Genomic DNA, 16,762 nt, shown 5'->3' on the forward strand with positions numbered 1-16,762 from the left:
CCGTTTAGTTAAAATATGAGAATAAATAAACTGTTTAGTTAAAATATGAGAATTAACACACCGTTTAGTTAAAATATGAGAATTAACACACCGTTTTGTTAAAATATGAGAATTAACATGCCGTTTAGTTAGAATATGAGAATAAACACACTGTTTAGTTAAAATATGTGAATTAACACACCGTTTAGTTAAAATATGAGAATAAATAAACTGTTTAGTTAAAATATGAGAATTAACACACCGTTTCGTTAAAATATGAGAATTAACATGCCGTTTAGTTAAAATATGAGAATAAACACACGCTGCTTAGTTAAAATATGAGAATTAACACACTGCTTAGTTAAAATATGAGAATTAACACACTGCTTAGTTAAAATATGAGAATTAACACACTGTTTAGTTAAAATATGAGAATAAACAAACGCCGTTTAGTTAAAATATGAGAATTAACAAACGCTGTTTAGTTAAATTATGAGAATTAACACACTGCTTAGTTAAAATATGAGAATTAACACACTGTTTAGTTAAAATATGAGAATTAACAAACGCTGTTTCGTTAAATTATGAGAATTAACACACTGCTTAGTTAAAATATGAGAATTAACACACTGTTTAGTTAAAATATGAGAATAAACAAACACCATTTAGATAAAATATGAGAATTAACACACCATTTAGTTAAATTATGAGAATTAACATACCGGTACACTATTTAGATAAAATATGAGAATTAACACACCGTTTAGTTAAACTATGAGAATTAACACACCGTTTAGTTAAAACATGAGAATTAACACACTGTTTAGTTAAATTATGAGAATAAACATGCTGTTTGGTTAAAATATGAGAATTAACATGCACCGTTTAGTTAAAATATGAGAATTAACACACCGTTTAGTTAAATTATGAGAATTAACATACCGGTACACCATTTAGATAAAATATGAGAATTAACACACCATTTAGTTAAATTATGAGAATTAACATACCGGTACACCATTTAGATAAAATATGAGAATTAACACACCGTTTAGTTAAACTATGAGAATTAACACACCGTTTCGTTAAAACATGAGAATTAACACACCGTTTAGTTAAAATATGAGAATAAACAATGCCGTTTAGTTAAACTATGAGAATTAATACACACCGTTTAGTTAAAATATGAGAATTAACACACTGTTTAGTTAAAATATGAGAATAAACAAACGCTGTTTAGTTAAACTCTGAGAATTAACAAACGCTGTTTAGTTAAAATATGAGAATTAACAAACGCCATTTAGTTAAACTATGAGAATTAATACACACCGTTTAGTTAAAATATAAGAATTAACACGCATTGTTTAGTTAAACTATGAGAATTAACACACCGTTTAGTTAAAATATGAGAATAAACAAACACTGTTTGGTTAAACAATGAGAATTAACACACACCGTTTAGTTAAAATATAAGAATTAACACACACTGTTTAGTTAAACTATGAGAATTAACACACACTGTTTAGTTAAACTATGAGAATTAACACGCCATTATATGAGAATTAACACACACTGTTTAGTTAAACTATGAGAATTAACAAACGCTGTTTAGTTAAAATATGAGAATTAACAAACGCCATTTAGTTAAACTATGAGAATTAATACACACCGTTTAGTTAAAATATAAGAATTAACACACACTGTTTGGTTAAACTATGAGAATTAACACACACTGTTTAGTTAAACTATGAGAATTAACACGCCATTATATGAGAATTAACACACTATTTGGAATTGTGTCGACAACAGAGAGAATTTCAAAGGTGTCGGGCACATTTTTCACCATGAGACAATCTGATTGGATAAAAATGCACACAAAACAAACTTTGTAAAACGCATGTTGCACTCATTGTTAAATGATAAAATTAGAATTGCTGGCCCTGATGGTCTCTGATCCGGTAAGAAGGCTGAGCTTTCCCTGATGGAAAATCAGTGATCTATCCTCTGATAAATGAGCTCCTCCAATGAGAGGGCGTTTGGTTGAATGTAAAATTACAGAGTATTAAATGTCCCTGCTGTGAGATGTATCAATCAATTGTATTATATAGATCCTAGGTAGTCGTGTTTTGTTCTTTTTTCCATGCATATCATGAAACTAGTTCTGGTTTTGAGCCTCCTCTTTCTGTGTCATGTTTCTGCCCCCCATCCCCTGAGAATACTTCTCATTCCTCTGCTCGCTATTGAAGCAAATCACTTTATTTTATGAGATTTTAACCAAATTGCCTGATTGATCCCAGTGAAGGGAGAGCTGTTTGAATGTTTCTGAGTCACTTTGATAATCATGAAAAGTCGTAAGCGGTTAGATTTTCTCAGCAGCAAATGATCTGACGCTTAATTTCTTCCTGGTCTTAGATCAAGGGCGTGAATGCAAGTAGAATATAAGGAATGTGTGGATTCCTTGTCTTTTTTTACTAACTGTAGAACAGGAGACCCCCCCCCCCCCCCCCCCACCATCCTCCATAGTCTAACCCTTTAGTCTTACCATAGCAGCCTGCATCTGCCCATCTTTTAACCGAGTCCCACGTTCCTTCTCCCCGAGTGCCTCGGTCCAACCCCCCCCCGGTCATTTATTTTCCAGGCCTGTGTGCTTTGTCAAACAACTGGACTATCCACAGTGTGGTGACGAGAACAATGTTTCCACCAGCACGCCCCGCTCCAACCTGGCCAAGGAGCTGGAGAAGTACTCCAAGACCAGCTTCGACTACAGCGCCTTCGACGGCAGTAACGGCCACCATGTGTACGGCAAGCGGGCCATCGCACCCAAAGGGCACGGCCAGCGAGACGCCTCGCCCAAAGGATATGACGGTACGGGACAGCAGCAGGACGGCCTCATACATTTACTGACACCGTACAAAGCTTTGTAAGAACACACAGAAATATTATTCTCAGTTGTACCAAGAAACAAAGCCTGGCTGTCCCTGGGCTCAGCCAGTCCCACCCAGTCCCACGCAGTCCCACCCAGTTCCACGCAGTCCCACGCAGTCCCACGCAGTCCCACGCAGTCCCACGCAGTCCCACGCAGTCCCACCCAGTCCCAGGTTCCACAGCCAATCATCCCAGCAGCTTTTGTTGAATCTGTGATGATGTTGAAAGATGACTAGGGGGTTGTTTCCTGGCCCAGCCATTGAGCTCCCATCGAGCTTCGTGGAAAGTCTTTGCAGGTGAAGACAGAACCTCCTTGTTGAGGTAAAATACACTTTTTAAACTCAAATAGGAGTTGAGAAAAAATAAAACTCCAGACACATTTGACCATAAAGTCATGGAACTGCCAAATTGGGATCCTTCACCATAAACACCATAAACACACATAATCCATCACAGTATTGATCAGCAGGCGGGTCAACCATGTCTTCAATGTCCTGCAGCCAAACGCTACTGCAAGAACTCCAGCTCGGCCAGCAGCACCACCAGCACCTACGCCCCCAGCAGCAGCGGCAGCAGCCTGAGCTGCGGCGGCGGTGGAGGGGGTGCCGCCGGCGGCAGAGGGGGCGGGGGCAGCAGCGCCAGCAGCACCTGCAGCAAGAGCAGCTTCGACTACACTCACGACATGGAGGCCGCCCACATGGCGGCCACGGCCATCCTCAACTTGTCCACTCGCTGCCGCGAGATGCCCCACGGGATGGGGGGCGAGCCTCAGGACCTGTGCCCACAGGTAGGCGGGGTGAGGGACCATCCACAGTGTCTGCAGCCCCAAAGACACAAAAGACACACATACACACACACACACACACACACACTCAGAGCGCGGCAGGGCAGGTTTTTATTTTCTGTCAGGGGATCAGATAGGAGCAGGACGAGGCGCCGTTTGACACGCGGCGAGCCCAGCGTGTCGTTTCTGTGGAGATAAGGGGACGCCGTTCCTGCATTATCTGTCCCGGATGCTGAGCTAATGCCGCTCAATGCTAACGTTGACAGCAGAGACCGCCGGAGAACGAGAGCAAAGAGCGGAAAGAGAAGGGGAGGAAGTTGCTGAGGAAAATGAAGAAGCAACCCCCCAACAAAGATGGAGCCTGGAGAAGCAGGGACGTCCTTGTCCGTCCCTCTCCGGCTCCAGGCCGGACAGGGACGGAGGACGAGAAGATGGTGGCGTCATCTCACCTGGTGGCGCACACACACACACACACACACACCGTGTGTCTGTTGCTCCTCCTCTTCCTGCAGCTCTCGACGTTCGGACTAAAGGACGGGCGATGGCGTACCACCCAGCAGGTGGGCGGAGTTTCTCCTCGGTGGATGTTGTAGCTTTAATACCTGCAGCAGGTGGGCGGAGCCGAGGATGCAAGGATTAGCAAACCACTTCCTTCCTTCCAGCCTTTCCATGGCAACGGAGGTCAAAGGGTGATGATGGAGGCGGGGTGCGTCCTCACACACAACCTCGTTAATGCGATATGAAGGGGGCGGGGTCACATTCATTGGACTTTGACATGCTATGCAGTAGCAGCAAGGAGGGGGCGGTCCTCTGAGCATAGTCACAAGGACAAGACGAGGCATCGGGGGGAGGGGGGGGGGTCCTGCTCGCACATCCCTTCCTTATTTCCTTCTCGTCTCCTGCCTTCTCCTCTTGTCTCCTGCCTCCTCTCGTCTCCTGCCTCCTCCTCTTGTCTCCTGCCTCCTCCTCTTGTCTCCTGCCTCCTCTTGTCTCCTGCCTCCTCCTCTTGTCTCCTGCCTCCTCTCGTCTCCTGCCTCCTCCTCTTGTCTCCTGCCTCGTCCTCTCGTCTCCTGCCTCCTCCTCTTGTTTCCTGCCTCCTCTCGTCTCCTGCCTCCTCCTCTTGTCTCCTGCCTCCTCTTGTTTCCTGCCTCCTCTCGTCTCCTGCCTCCTTCTATTGTCTACTGCCTCCTCCTCTTGTCTCCTGCCTTCTCCTCTTGTCTCTTGCCTCCTCTCATCTTCTGTCTCCTGCCTTCTCCTCTTGTCTCCTGCCTCCTCCTCTTGTGTCCTGCCTCCTCTCGTCTCCTGCCTCCTCCTCTTGTCTCCTGCCTCCTCCTCTTGTCTCCTGCTTCCTCTTGTCTCCTGCCTCCTCCTCTTGTTTCCTGCCTCCTCTCGTCTCCTACCTCCTCCTCTCGTCTCCTGCCTCCTCTTCTTGTTTCCTGCCTCCTCTCATCTCCTGTCTCCTGCCTTCTCCTCTTGTCTCCTACCTCCTGCCTCCTCCTCTTGTCTCCTGCCTCCTCCTCTCGTCTCCTGCCTCCTCTCATCTCCTGTCTCCTGCCTCCTCCTCCTGTCTCCTGTCGCTCCCATCCATCCCTGGAGTGGAGATTTAATGATGGGGGCTATCCGCTCACTTTGTCTTGTTCCTGCGCCGTTTCTGTGTTTGGAAGTATCCAGTCCCACATCCTCCCCCTTGGTGTGTGAGTGTGTGCGTGTGAGTGCGTGTGTGTGTGCGTGTGAGTGCGTGCGTGTGCGTGTGTGTGCGTGTGAGTGCGTGTGAGTGTGTGTGTGTGCGTGTGAGTGCGTGCACAGAGGTGTTGGGCTCAGGCCCCCTGAGGGACGTTGTCGGTTCGGATCAGCGTGCGCGTGGGCTTCCCTGCTGACTGTAAGACAAGGAGCGAGGACACACGTCCACCGCAGCGTCACCCTGATGGGACGTGCACAAATAAAAAGGATATTTAGAAACAGGAAGTCACTCGGGAGACAAAGTGGACGTCCCACTTTGTTCCAGAACACAGTTCTGCTTCTATTTTTGGGCTTGCTGCAGTCTAGTTCCACTCACTGCTCCCAACCCCACCCCACCCCGAACCCTCAGCCCTCGCCTTCTGTGATGTCGGCTCACATTTGTCTCCCTCTCACACACACACACACACGCACACACTTACTGACTGCACAGAGCCCAGCAGAGAGCGAGAGGCAGGGAGAACGAAGGAGGGACGCTGTCGTCCTTCGGCACCGTGACCTCGTCTTCCTCCGGGTGTAACACTATTATTTATTACACCGTGAAGGTGACTGACGCTTCATCTTAGACAGACTTGGCCTGAAAATCTATTGGAACGTCTGTCCAGATCCAGAACCGTCAGAGGAGGAGCAAAAATATTCATGTACTTCTTTAGTATTCATCATGTACTTCTTTAGTATTCATCATGCATTCAGGTACTGATGCTAAAATGTTTGACTGCTATATAATCTTCGACTCTCTTTCTTTTCTCCTTTTGTTCTGTGCATTCTTTACACACCCATCGCTTCCACTTAAACTGACTTAATGCTGCTCCCCCAAACACACACACACACACACACACACACACACACTCCAGAGCCCCGGTCTGGATGTTGACGAGAACGGAACCTTGGACCTGAGCGTAAGCAAGCGTCTGTGCAGCGGTGGCAGCAGTGGCGGGGACTCGGTTCTTACCCCACTGGAGCCCATGTCCCCCCAGCGGCAGGCCGCCCTGCTGGGCTCCCGCTGCTACGGCATGGGGGACGCCACAGACTGCTGGGACCTGCCTGTAGACTACACCAAGATCAAACACACAGACGAAGATGAGAAAGAGGTAAAGGGGGACACGGTGTGGTGAATTCACGTCTGGCTCAGGGTCTTTCAAATGTAGAAGACGCTGCTTGAGCTCAGATAGAGACGAGAACAAGCGATGAGAGGGACAGCTGTGATGCTGGGGAGGTCTCTGTGAGCAGGAAGTAGGGCGTTTGACGCATAGTTGGGTTTTGGAGACAGTAGAGGTCATCACTTTTACGACCTCTGCCCCTAATCTGACCCCCCCAAGCAGCTGTTTCAGCAGCATCCCTCCACCACACTGAAGCTTTCTCACCTCCACGTCTCCCTGCTGCTGAATGTCAGATCATTAGAAAGTCCTATCGAGGACCTTTAAGGAACTCTAATGAATGTGTTTAACTGGTGCCAAACGCAGAAGTAGCTGCTCTGTCTGCATCGTGCTCTGCTCTGTCTGCATCGTGCTCTGTCTGCATCGTGCTCTGCTCTGTCTGCATCGTGCTCTGCTCTGTCTGCATCGTGCGCTGCTCTGTCTGCATCGTGCTCTGCTCTGTCTGCATCATGCTCTGCTCTGTCTGCATCGTGCGCTGCTCTGTCTGCATCGTGCTCTGCTCTGTCTGCATCGTGCTCTGCTCTGTCTGCATCATGCTCTGCTCTGTCTGCATCGTGCTCTGCTCTGTCTGCATCGTGCTCTGCTCTGTCTGCATCGTGCTCTGCTCTGTCTGCATCGTGCTCTGTCTGCATCGTGCTCTGCTCTGTCTGCATCGTGCTCTGCTCTGTCTGCATCGTGCTCTGCTCTGTCTGCATCGTGCGCTGCTCTGTCTGCATCGTGCTCTGCTCTGTCTGCATCGTGCTCTGCTCTGTCTGCATCATTCTCTGCTCTGTCTGCATCGTGCTCTGCTCTGTCTGCATCGTGCTCTGCTCTGTCTGCATCGTGCTCTGCTCTGTCTGCATCGTGCGCTGCTCTGTCTGCATCGTGCTCTGCTCTGTCTGCATCGTGCTCTGCTCTGTCTGCATCATTCTCTGCTCTGTCTGCATCGTGCTCTGCTCTGTCTGCATCGTGCTCTGTCTGCATCGTGCTCTGCTCTGTCTGCATCGTGCTCTGCTCTGTCTGCATCATGCTCTGCTCTGTCTGCATCATGCTCTGCTCTGTCTGCATCGTGCTTCCTGAATGCTGGCTTTCTGTTCCTACATTTCGCTACTCTCCAAAATGAATTATGCAAAGTCGCACCTTGGGAGGGAATCGGAATAGCTCATCTCATCAAAGAACTGCTGGAAATCAATGCAGCGCTGCTGGGTGCGCCCGTCAGTGTGTAACAGGCTCATGCATGTATGCGGAACGTGCTCCTCTGTTGGTGTGTGCGCCGTGTGAATATTCATAGGCGTGTGTCTCTTTGGGAGGGTGTCTGCGTCCCTCGCCTACTTCCTGCTCTGCATGCATGTGTCATTGTGCCTCCCGGTCTGCGCTGCCTTTAATTGGAGCAGCTCGCTGGCCGACCCAGCATCACACACTGGGAGACAGCTTGAGCGCTGGATAATTTGGGCTGTATCTGGACCTGTCTCTTCATGGGCATTACTGTACATACACTGTGAGCATGGAAGAAAGGAAAGCCGTGCCCCGCCTGCATGCGTCGCATACAAAGTACAAAGGCAGCGGCGGCGTGGCGCGGCACCGCAGTGCCATCTAGTGATGAACAGACGCATTACACCAACAGAACCAGCCAGCGATGGCAGCTTGGAGAACATGTAGACACACACACTCTGTTAGACTGACAGGGGAGGAGCGTTAGCATTCAGGCAGGACAATGTGAGTTTTCATTATGCGCATGTTAATGAATGAATCCTGACGTCCTCCTCCTATCCGTCCCAGCAGGATGACCTGGACCCCTTCCATGACCTGCTGGACGATCGCTCCTACACCACAGACGCTAACATGCCCAGTCCCAAGCCCAAGTACGTCCAGTGCAAAGAGAGTAAGAAGGACCTGATAACGTAAGAGCTCTCAGTCCTCTTCCATCCACCTGGCCCACCTGCCTCAGTCCTCCTCCGTCCACCTGGCCCACCTGCCTCAGTCCTCCTCCGTCCACCTGGCCCACCTGCCTCAGTCCTCCTCCATCCACCTGGCTCACCTGCTTCTCCCCACTCATGCTCTGCTTCCCCCTCCTCGTCTTGGTTCTCTCTTTTGGTTTTACCTTTGTTTGTTCCGGTTAACGTAGGAGAACTTTCATCCCGTGCTGCTGGCTTGCTGTATAACGTCTGTCTTCCAGCTGTGTCCGTTTGTCCACGCTGACCTTAGAGTACCAGTGTGGACAATGTGGACAGTGTGGATCTACTGATGTCTCCACTGCATTACCTCTTTTGACGTGCTTTGTCTTTATAACACGCGACACTAGGTGTCAGTATCTTGTAATATCAACGATCGCTGGTCTCAGGAGACACAATATTCCTCACAGACAGTGAAGCTAAACTGGAAACAATGAAAACCAACAATGGACAAAACAATTTGACTTTTTTCCTGTTCCTGTCTTCTCCTTCCCTTTGGGCTTATAAATCTGTCTTTTTTTCTGGTGGCAGATGTCCCACACCGGGGTGTGGTGGAAGTCGTCACATGGAAGGTGTGACTTCCTTTGTTTTCAGCTTAGCTCGACTATGCTGTAGGCAGAATGGCTCTCTTATTGCTAGCCCTTTGACTACCTGAAGCAAAAGCATCATTACAAGATGAAATTAAAGTAGGATACAGGCTAAATTTGAAGCTAAACTGCGGCATTCACTTAGATCTCAATGTAAAGCCCTATCAGCTGATGTTAGTCAGTGTTCCTGGCCTTTCCCATAGTGCAATGCAGACGAAGCACTCGGTGTGCGGTGAGTCTGTGGAGACCGGGGGCTGATACGGCAGTAAATCCCTGAAGTTGTAGCATTTTAAAACTACAACCTGTGTTAAATGAGCGTTGTTTTATCCAGAGCATCGTGAAAACCAGACGTCCCTGTTGCTACACGACAAGCGAACGACTCCCAGGGTTAGCTTGGGTGAAGCAGCTTCCTGCATTATTGTTGCATGCTCTGTGTATGTGTGTGCGTAGACGCTAACCTGGCCTCAGGACGTGTTTTGTGTGACCGTGGTTTGACTGACGTACTTTTGGTGTTGCTAATGTTCCACTGATGTATTTTTCAGTCTCTCAGGTTGTCCTTTAGCTGATAAAAGCATTCGAAGCATGCTGGCCAACAACGCGCAAGAGCTCAAGTAAGCTATGAGATGAGTGCAACCACTGAATGCATGTCTTTGTCCTTCTGCCGACAGGAAGATCAACGTCTCCGGTGTTGGTGTACATAATGTACTGTAAAACAGCGGTCCCCAACCACCAGTCCGCGGCCCGGTCCGTGAGGCATTTGTTACCGGGCCGCACAGAAAGAATAACTAATTTATAACATTTTCGTTGTATCGATTATTAGCGTCTAAAAGGTATTTTATTTTGAAAAAACGACCGGATTTTCGCCAACGTAACATTCGCCTGTGAATTTTCATGCTTTACGTGATACGTTACTAAAAACAGACGTGAACTAGCGAAAATGGTAGGTCCTTGGTGTGTGGTGGACCCTCGTTCGGTGGTAGGCCTTTGTTCGCTGGTAGGCCCTTGTTCACTGGTAGGCCTTTGTTCACTGGTAGACCCTTGTTCGGTGGTAGGCCTTTGTTCACTGGTAGGCCCTCGTTCGGTGGTAGACCCTCATTCGGGAGTGGGCCATCGTTCCGTGGTGGGCCCTCGTTCGGTGCTAGGCCCTTGGTCGGTGGTAGCTCTTTGTTCCAGGCTAACTGGCATGGAAGCTGCAGTTTCAATAATGAGATTCTGATGTTGCACACTTAAGCTGCTTGTTTGGAGACTGGAAGGGGCATTACAGACTTCAATTAAATTCGATTCAGTTTTATTTCTGTAGCGCCAGATCACAACAGAAAGTTATCTCAAGGCACTTTACAGGATTAGCAGGGAAAGACAGAACCCAACTTGACCCACAAGAGCGAGAACTCTGGAGACGGAGTCAAGGAAAAACTTCCCTTTAACAGGCAGGAACCTTGGACAGAACCTAAGTCTCATAGTGGACGGCCATCTGTCTGGACCGTTGGAGAGAGAGAGAGCGAGAGAGAGAGAGGGGGGAGGGGAGCTGTTTTGGTGCAAATAAATTCGCACCGTTGGGAGAACCACTTTTTCCTGCTGAGGACACTGTCCACAGCCAAGCCATATCTGTCCTTCAAGGACTTTGAGAGTCGTAGGTGTTTTTATTACAACTTGGTTCCATTGTTGTGGTAGTTTGTATGTGGATCTGGACTAGTCTGATGCTTGTCTTTTAAATTACAACTAGAAGACATGAACACATCGCTCCAGCTTTTGGCTTCACCCCACTGGCTTCCAGTCTGCTTCAGGAGTGACTTAAAACTCTCAAGGCGTCAGGTTGCATGATACTTGAGGTTCCCAGATCACGATTTAGAACCAGCTACAAGCTACACGTGTAGCATATACACACATAGTTTATGGTGTAAGCTATGTGTAGCATATACCATAAACTGGATAGGTATTAAAAACGTAATTATATGTACACAGATTGTATTTAAACCATGTTATTAAATCGCTGGAAAAAACATTTGGCGACCGAGATTGCTGTTTCTTCCTGTCATTCAACCGCCTCTTCTGCACGTCCGTCTATCAAAGCCCCCCTCGGAGCTCAGCCAATCACACGGACGTAGTTACGGCTGCACTTTGAATCGGCCCTCGTAATCATCGATCGCTTCAGGACACAGATTCTTCCTGCAATCGTTGATCGTTTCAGATCTCGTCTCAGGAATTGATCTATCCATCTGTCAAAGTTCCACAAAACACCGGAACTGATCGACACCGCCTGAAGGACCAGGTGAACAAACTGATCACGAGATTTCTCTCAAAATTCAGATCAAATCGTTCCGGATACGAGAGATGGAAATGCAAATAACTGCAGGTTTACTGTACATGGTTTAAAATACATAAGTCACACCTGAGTATAAGTCGCAGGACCAGCCAAATGATGAAAAAAAGTGTGACGTATAGTCTGGAAAATACGGGAACTACTTTCGTAGTAATGTTGGATTTCTGTTTGGACTGAGGGTCTCGGTCGTTTGATTCTGTATTGTCTCACATAATAAACACAATAACAACATTACATGCATGTCATGGGGTATGGGTTAGTGCAGTTTTACTGTAGACCCTGAGTCCATTTGTTTTTGTGCCCCAGGTGCCCGACACCAGGGTGCGATGGTTCTGGACATATCACTGGCAACTACGCCTCACACAGAAGGTAGAAGACGCGTCCTCCATCCTCCGTCCTCCGTCCTCCATCAACCTGCTCCTGCTGCTCTCTGCCTCAGCTTTGTAACGCTGCGTTCCATCTGTAGTCTCTCAGGGTGTCCACGGGCCAGGAAGAGTGGGATAAAGATCATCCACAGCAAAGAGAACAAGGAGGACCAGGAACCGATCAGGTACAGTCCAAACACGGATCACCAGTCAAATCCCTGATACTCATGTGGACAGGCTGGAAAGTATCAGGTGTGCTCTGTGATAGGACGAAGGGACAGGTCTACAAGACAGTGGTGAGGACAGCCATGATGGACGGCTTAGAGACAGTGGTGAGGACAGCCATGATGGACGGCTTAGAGACAGTGTCTCTGAGGAAAAGACAGGAGGCGGAGCTAGAAGTGGAGGAGATGAAGATGCTGAGGTTCTCCTTGGGAGTGACCAGGTTGGACAGGATTAGAAATGAGACAATAAGAGGGACAGTGAAGGTTAGACGTTTTGGAGACAAGGTCAGAGAGACCAGACTTTGATGGTTTGGACATGTCCAGAGGAGAGACAGGGACTATATCGGTAGAAGGATGCTGAGGATGGAACTGCCAGGGAACAAGACTAGAGGACGACCCAGGAGAAGACACATGGACGTAGTGAGGGAGGACATGAGAGTGGCTGGTGTTGGGGAGGACGATGCAAAGGACAGGACTAGATGACGACCGAGGAGAAGAGACATGGACGTAGTGAGGGAGGACATGAGAGTGGCTGGTGTTGGGGAGGACGATGCAAAGGACAGGGTGAAGTGGAGACTGTTGGGTTGCTGTGGCGACCCCTCAGGGGACAAGCCGAAAGAGAAAGAAGAAGACACTCAAGGCGTCCTCGGACCAGCACCCCTCACTCACTTAATAGATAATAAAAACATAACTTGACTGACATGTATTACAGTACAAGTACAGTCAAATAGTAGCATGTATTACAGTACAAGTACTGTCACACAGGAGCATGTATTACAGTACAAGTACAGTCAAATAGTAGCATGTATTACAGTACAAGTACAGTCACACAGGAGCATGTATTACAGTACAAGTACAGTCACACAGTAGCATGTATTACAGTACAAGTACAGTCACACAGTAGCATGTATTACAGTACAAGTACAGTCACACAGTAGCATGTATACAGTACAAGTACAGTCACACAGTAGCATGTATACAGTACAAGTACAGTCACACAGTAGCATGTATTACAGTACAAGTACAGTCACACAGTAGCATGTATACAGTACAAGTACAGTCACACAGTAGCGTGTATTACAGTACAAGTACAGTCACACAGGAGCATGTATTACAGTACAAGTACAGTCAAACAGTAGCATGTATTACAGTACAAGTACAGTCACACAGTAGCATGTATTACAGTACAAGTACAGTCACACAGTAGCATGTATTACAGTACAAGTACAGTCACACATCCTGTCTAAGAGGAGCATTTCTAAAAAGCCCTTGCGGTCTTGTTTCCGTTGAAAGTCCTTGATTTCACACCGTCCCTGAATAGTTTGTCTTCTGGGTAGGTGTGGCTAAGCTGTCCCTTAATAGTTTGTCTTCTGGGTAGGCGTGGCCAAATCGTCCCCCAATAGTTTGTCTTCTGGGTAGGCGTGGCCAAACCGTCCCTCAATAGTCTGTCTTCTGGGTCGGCATCACGACTCTGAGGCTGCTGTTAGAAGAGAGTGACGGTTTTTACCGAGACTGCCAGAGGGACGCAAAGAGCGTCTCTAACTCGTTCTGGACGAGCGTCTCGGGGTGGGACGGTCTCAGATGGCAGGGCCCCCGATGTCCCCTGTAACGGCTCTGACTCTCACCCCAGGTGTCCGGTCCCCGGATGCGACGGTCAAGGACACGTGACGGGGAAATACGCATCACACAGAAGTGCATCGGGATGTCCCATCGCCGCCAAGAGACAGAAGGACGGCTACCTGAATGGCATCCAGTTCACATGGAAGTCTGGCAAGACGGAGGGCATGTCCTGTCCCACGCCGGGCTGCGACGGCTCGGGACACGTCAGCGGCAGCTTCCTGACGCATCGCAGGTGTGCCTCCGCCGTTACCGTCGCCCTGGCGCAATGATTAGCACGCTTCCTGGGGGGGGGGGGGAAGTGGACAAGACTTTAAGGTTAATTAGGTTAACTAGACAAACGCTAACCTCATTGTTTAGTACAGCCGCGATTACAGGCAGAACGCAGTACTATGAGTATTACTGTGTACATTAACCACAGCACTGTATCGTTCCTGCTCGGTGTCTGAGGAGAGAAAGGCCGACCCTGGACTTCAGCTTAATGTGTCCAATAGAAAGGCTAACTGTCTCTGTTTCAACCTTTAAGCGGGACATGAATGAGCATCTTGTCTTTGAAGACATGCTAGGAAACATTGTCTCACTGTGTCTGTGGGCTGTCTTCCTTGTCCTCGTTGCCTGCAGCCTGTCCGGCTGTCCCCGCGCCACCTCTGCCATGAGGAAAGCCCGGCTCTCTGGAGTGGATATGCTAACGCTAAAGCAGCAAAGTGCCAGCAACGGTAGCTACCCCCCGTCACTCACCACACAATGCAGCCAATCAGGAACAGAGTAGCTTTAAGACAATCAACCAATCAGGAGATAGGGGGTGGGCACTGTATGAGTGACCCCCCCACCGCCCCAGGTTGGGATGTTTAGGCAGCAATCAGCCATGCAGTGTCTGAGCTAGCATTCACTTTGGACCGCTAGCAAGTCCAGCGTCTCATTAGAGGACGGGACAGTTGCTGAGTCCTGATGGACTCAAAGGACCGGCCTGGCTCGGTTGTAGAGCCCCGCCCCCCAGCCCCGCCCCAACACAAATGAAATGCATGCTGAGGTCTGGTCTGCTGATGCTGCAGGACTGGACCAGGAAGAGGACATCAAACAGCTGGATGAAGACATCAAAGACTTCAGTGAATCCAGTTCACAGGTGGAGGCGGACATGATAAAACTCCGAACACAGGTGAGTCCGGTTTTCTGTCTCCTGCTGTAGTCCACCTGTCCACCTGTCTGTCGGTGACGACCCTCATCCTGCCCCGCCTCTCCTCAGATTACAACAATGGAGTCCAACCTGAAGTCAATAGAGGAGGAAAACAAGGTGATTGATCAGCACAATCAATGTCTCCTGAGCTGTCTGTCCTCAGCCAGTCACTGATTAGCACTTTAGCTAATGTCGGTTGGTAAGGGCCCCCCAGGAGCGCCAGCAGCAGGGCGCAGGGCTAGTCGTAGCATCTCAGCCGCTTCTGCCTTTCACAGTGCATTTAACCAGCTAGCCGTAGCATCTTAGCCGCTTCTGCCTTTCACTTTGCATTTAACCAGCTAGCCGTAGCATCTTAGCCGCTTCTGCCTTTCACAGTGCATTTAACCAGCTAGCCGTAGCATCTTAGCAGCTTCTGCCTTTCACTGTGCATTTAACCAGCTAGCCATAGCATCTTAGCCGCTTCTGCCTTTCAATTTGCATTAAACCAGCTAGCCGCAGCATCTTAGCAGCTTCTGCCTTTCACTGTGCATTTAACCAGCTAGCCATAGCATCTTAGCAGCTTCTGCCTTTCACTGTGCATTTAACCAGCTAGCCGTAGCATCTTAGCCGCTTCTGCCTTTCACTGTGCATTTAACCAGCTAGCTGTAGCATCTTAGCCGCTTCTGCCTTTCCCTGTGCATTTAACCAGCTAGCCGTAGCATCTTAGCAGCTTCTGCCTTTCACTGTGCATTTAACCAGCTAGCCGTAGCATCTTAGCCGCTTCTGCCTTTCACTGTGCATTTAACCAGCTAGCCGTAGCATCTTAGCAGCAGAAGTGGATCTTTTCCCCATCGAACGGAAAGAAAAGCGTTTTGCGTTTCACCGCCGCTTCGCAGAGACGGAATAATTTAAGAACAATGTCATGCAACATGTTTAAAATCAGTTTGAATATTCATTTAAACAAATAGCAGGTCGAGTTTAAAGTTGAGGTGTTTTTCTAGTTGTCCTGATTGGCTGATCAAACAGCGGTTTCTGGTCCTGCTTTGATGAACTTCAAACACGTTTACGCTGGCTCAGAACCTTTCGTTGATCACGGCTGAATTAAGGGCGGGATAATCCCACGTTACCCGCTCGTGTGATGGAAAACAATCTTTGGTGTGTGGAAAAAAAATAATTTGGGGAAAGCAAAAAGTGTTTTCTGCGTATTTCAGATTGAAAATAGTACAAAATAAACAGGTAAACAGGTAAACAGGTCAACAGGTCTGTCTCATGTCTCAGCAGTGGTTCAGGTTAAAGCATAGATGACTGGGCCCCCCCGGCAGGTGAGCCTGGACCGCCTCTGTCTTCATCCGTGTGCTGTAAATCAAATGCTGCCACCTAGCGTTCACAATCATATGCTGCCACCTAGTGTTGAAAATCAAATGCTGCCACCTCGTGTTCACAATCATATGCTGCCACCTAGTGTTCAAAATCAAATGCTGCCACCTAGTGTTCATAATCAAATGCTGCCACCTAGTGTTCACAATCAAATGCTGCCACCTACTGTTCAAAATCAAATGCTGCCACCTACTGTTCAAAATCAAATGCTGCCACCTAGTGTTTAAAATCAAATGCTGCCACCTATTGTTCAAAATCAAATGCTGCCACCTCGTGTTCACAATCATATGCTGCCACCTAGTGTTCAAAATCAAATGCTGCCACCTAGTGTTCATAATCAAATGCTGCCACCTAGTGTTCACAATCAAATGCTGCCACCTACTGTTCAAAATCAAATGCTGCCACCTAGTGTTTAAAATCAAATGCTGCCACCTATTGTTCAAAATCAAATGCTGCCACCTAGTGTTCACAATCAAATGCTTCCACCTAGTGTTCAAAATCAAATGCTGCCACCTCGTGTTCACAATCAAATGCTGCCACCTAGTGTTTAAAATCAAATGCTGCCACCTAGTGTTTAAAATCAAATGCTGCCACCTAGTGTTCAAA

At 48.0% G+C, this 16,762-nt stretch overlaps 1 protein-coding gene across 1 annotated transcript in view; it reads left to right on the forward strand.

Annotated features, from left to right (window-relative positions):
- myt1lb (myelin transcription factor 1-like, b) overlaps positions 1–16,762 on the forward strand; it is a gene marked incomplete at its 5' end in the record, with an annotated part of 37,857 nt that overhangs the window by 14,977 nt on the left and 6,118 nt on the right. The window contains 14 exon segments of the mRNA XM_068752182.1: positions 2,618–2,844; positions 3,405–3,691; positions 6,280–6,516; positions 8,341–8,462; positions 9,045–9,085; positions 9,246–9,273; positions 9,643–9,711; positions 11,727–11,789; positions 11,887–11,970; positions 13,640–13,861; positions 14,248–14,342; positions 14,679–14,782; positions 14,870–14,942; positions 14,945–14,991. Coding sequence (XP_068608283.1) covers positions 2,618–2,844; positions 3,405–3,691; positions 6,280–6,516; positions 8,341–8,462; positions 9,045–9,085; positions 9,246–9,273; positions 9,643–9,711; positions 11,727–11,789; positions 11,887–11,970; positions 13,640–13,861; positions 14,248–14,342; positions 14,679–14,782; positions 14,870–14,942; positions 14,945–14,991 — 1,699 coding nt within the window.

Source organism: Brachionichthys hirsutus, chromosome 18, assembly GCF_040956055.1.
Source record: "Brachionichthys hirsutus isolate HB-005 chromosome 18, CSIRO-AGI_Bhir_v1, whole genome shotgun sequence".
In the NCBI taxonomy this organism is placed as follows: domain Eukaryota; kingdom Metazoa; phylum Chordata; class Actinopteri; order Lophiiformes; family Brachionichthyidae; genus Brachionichthys; species Brachionichthys hirsutus.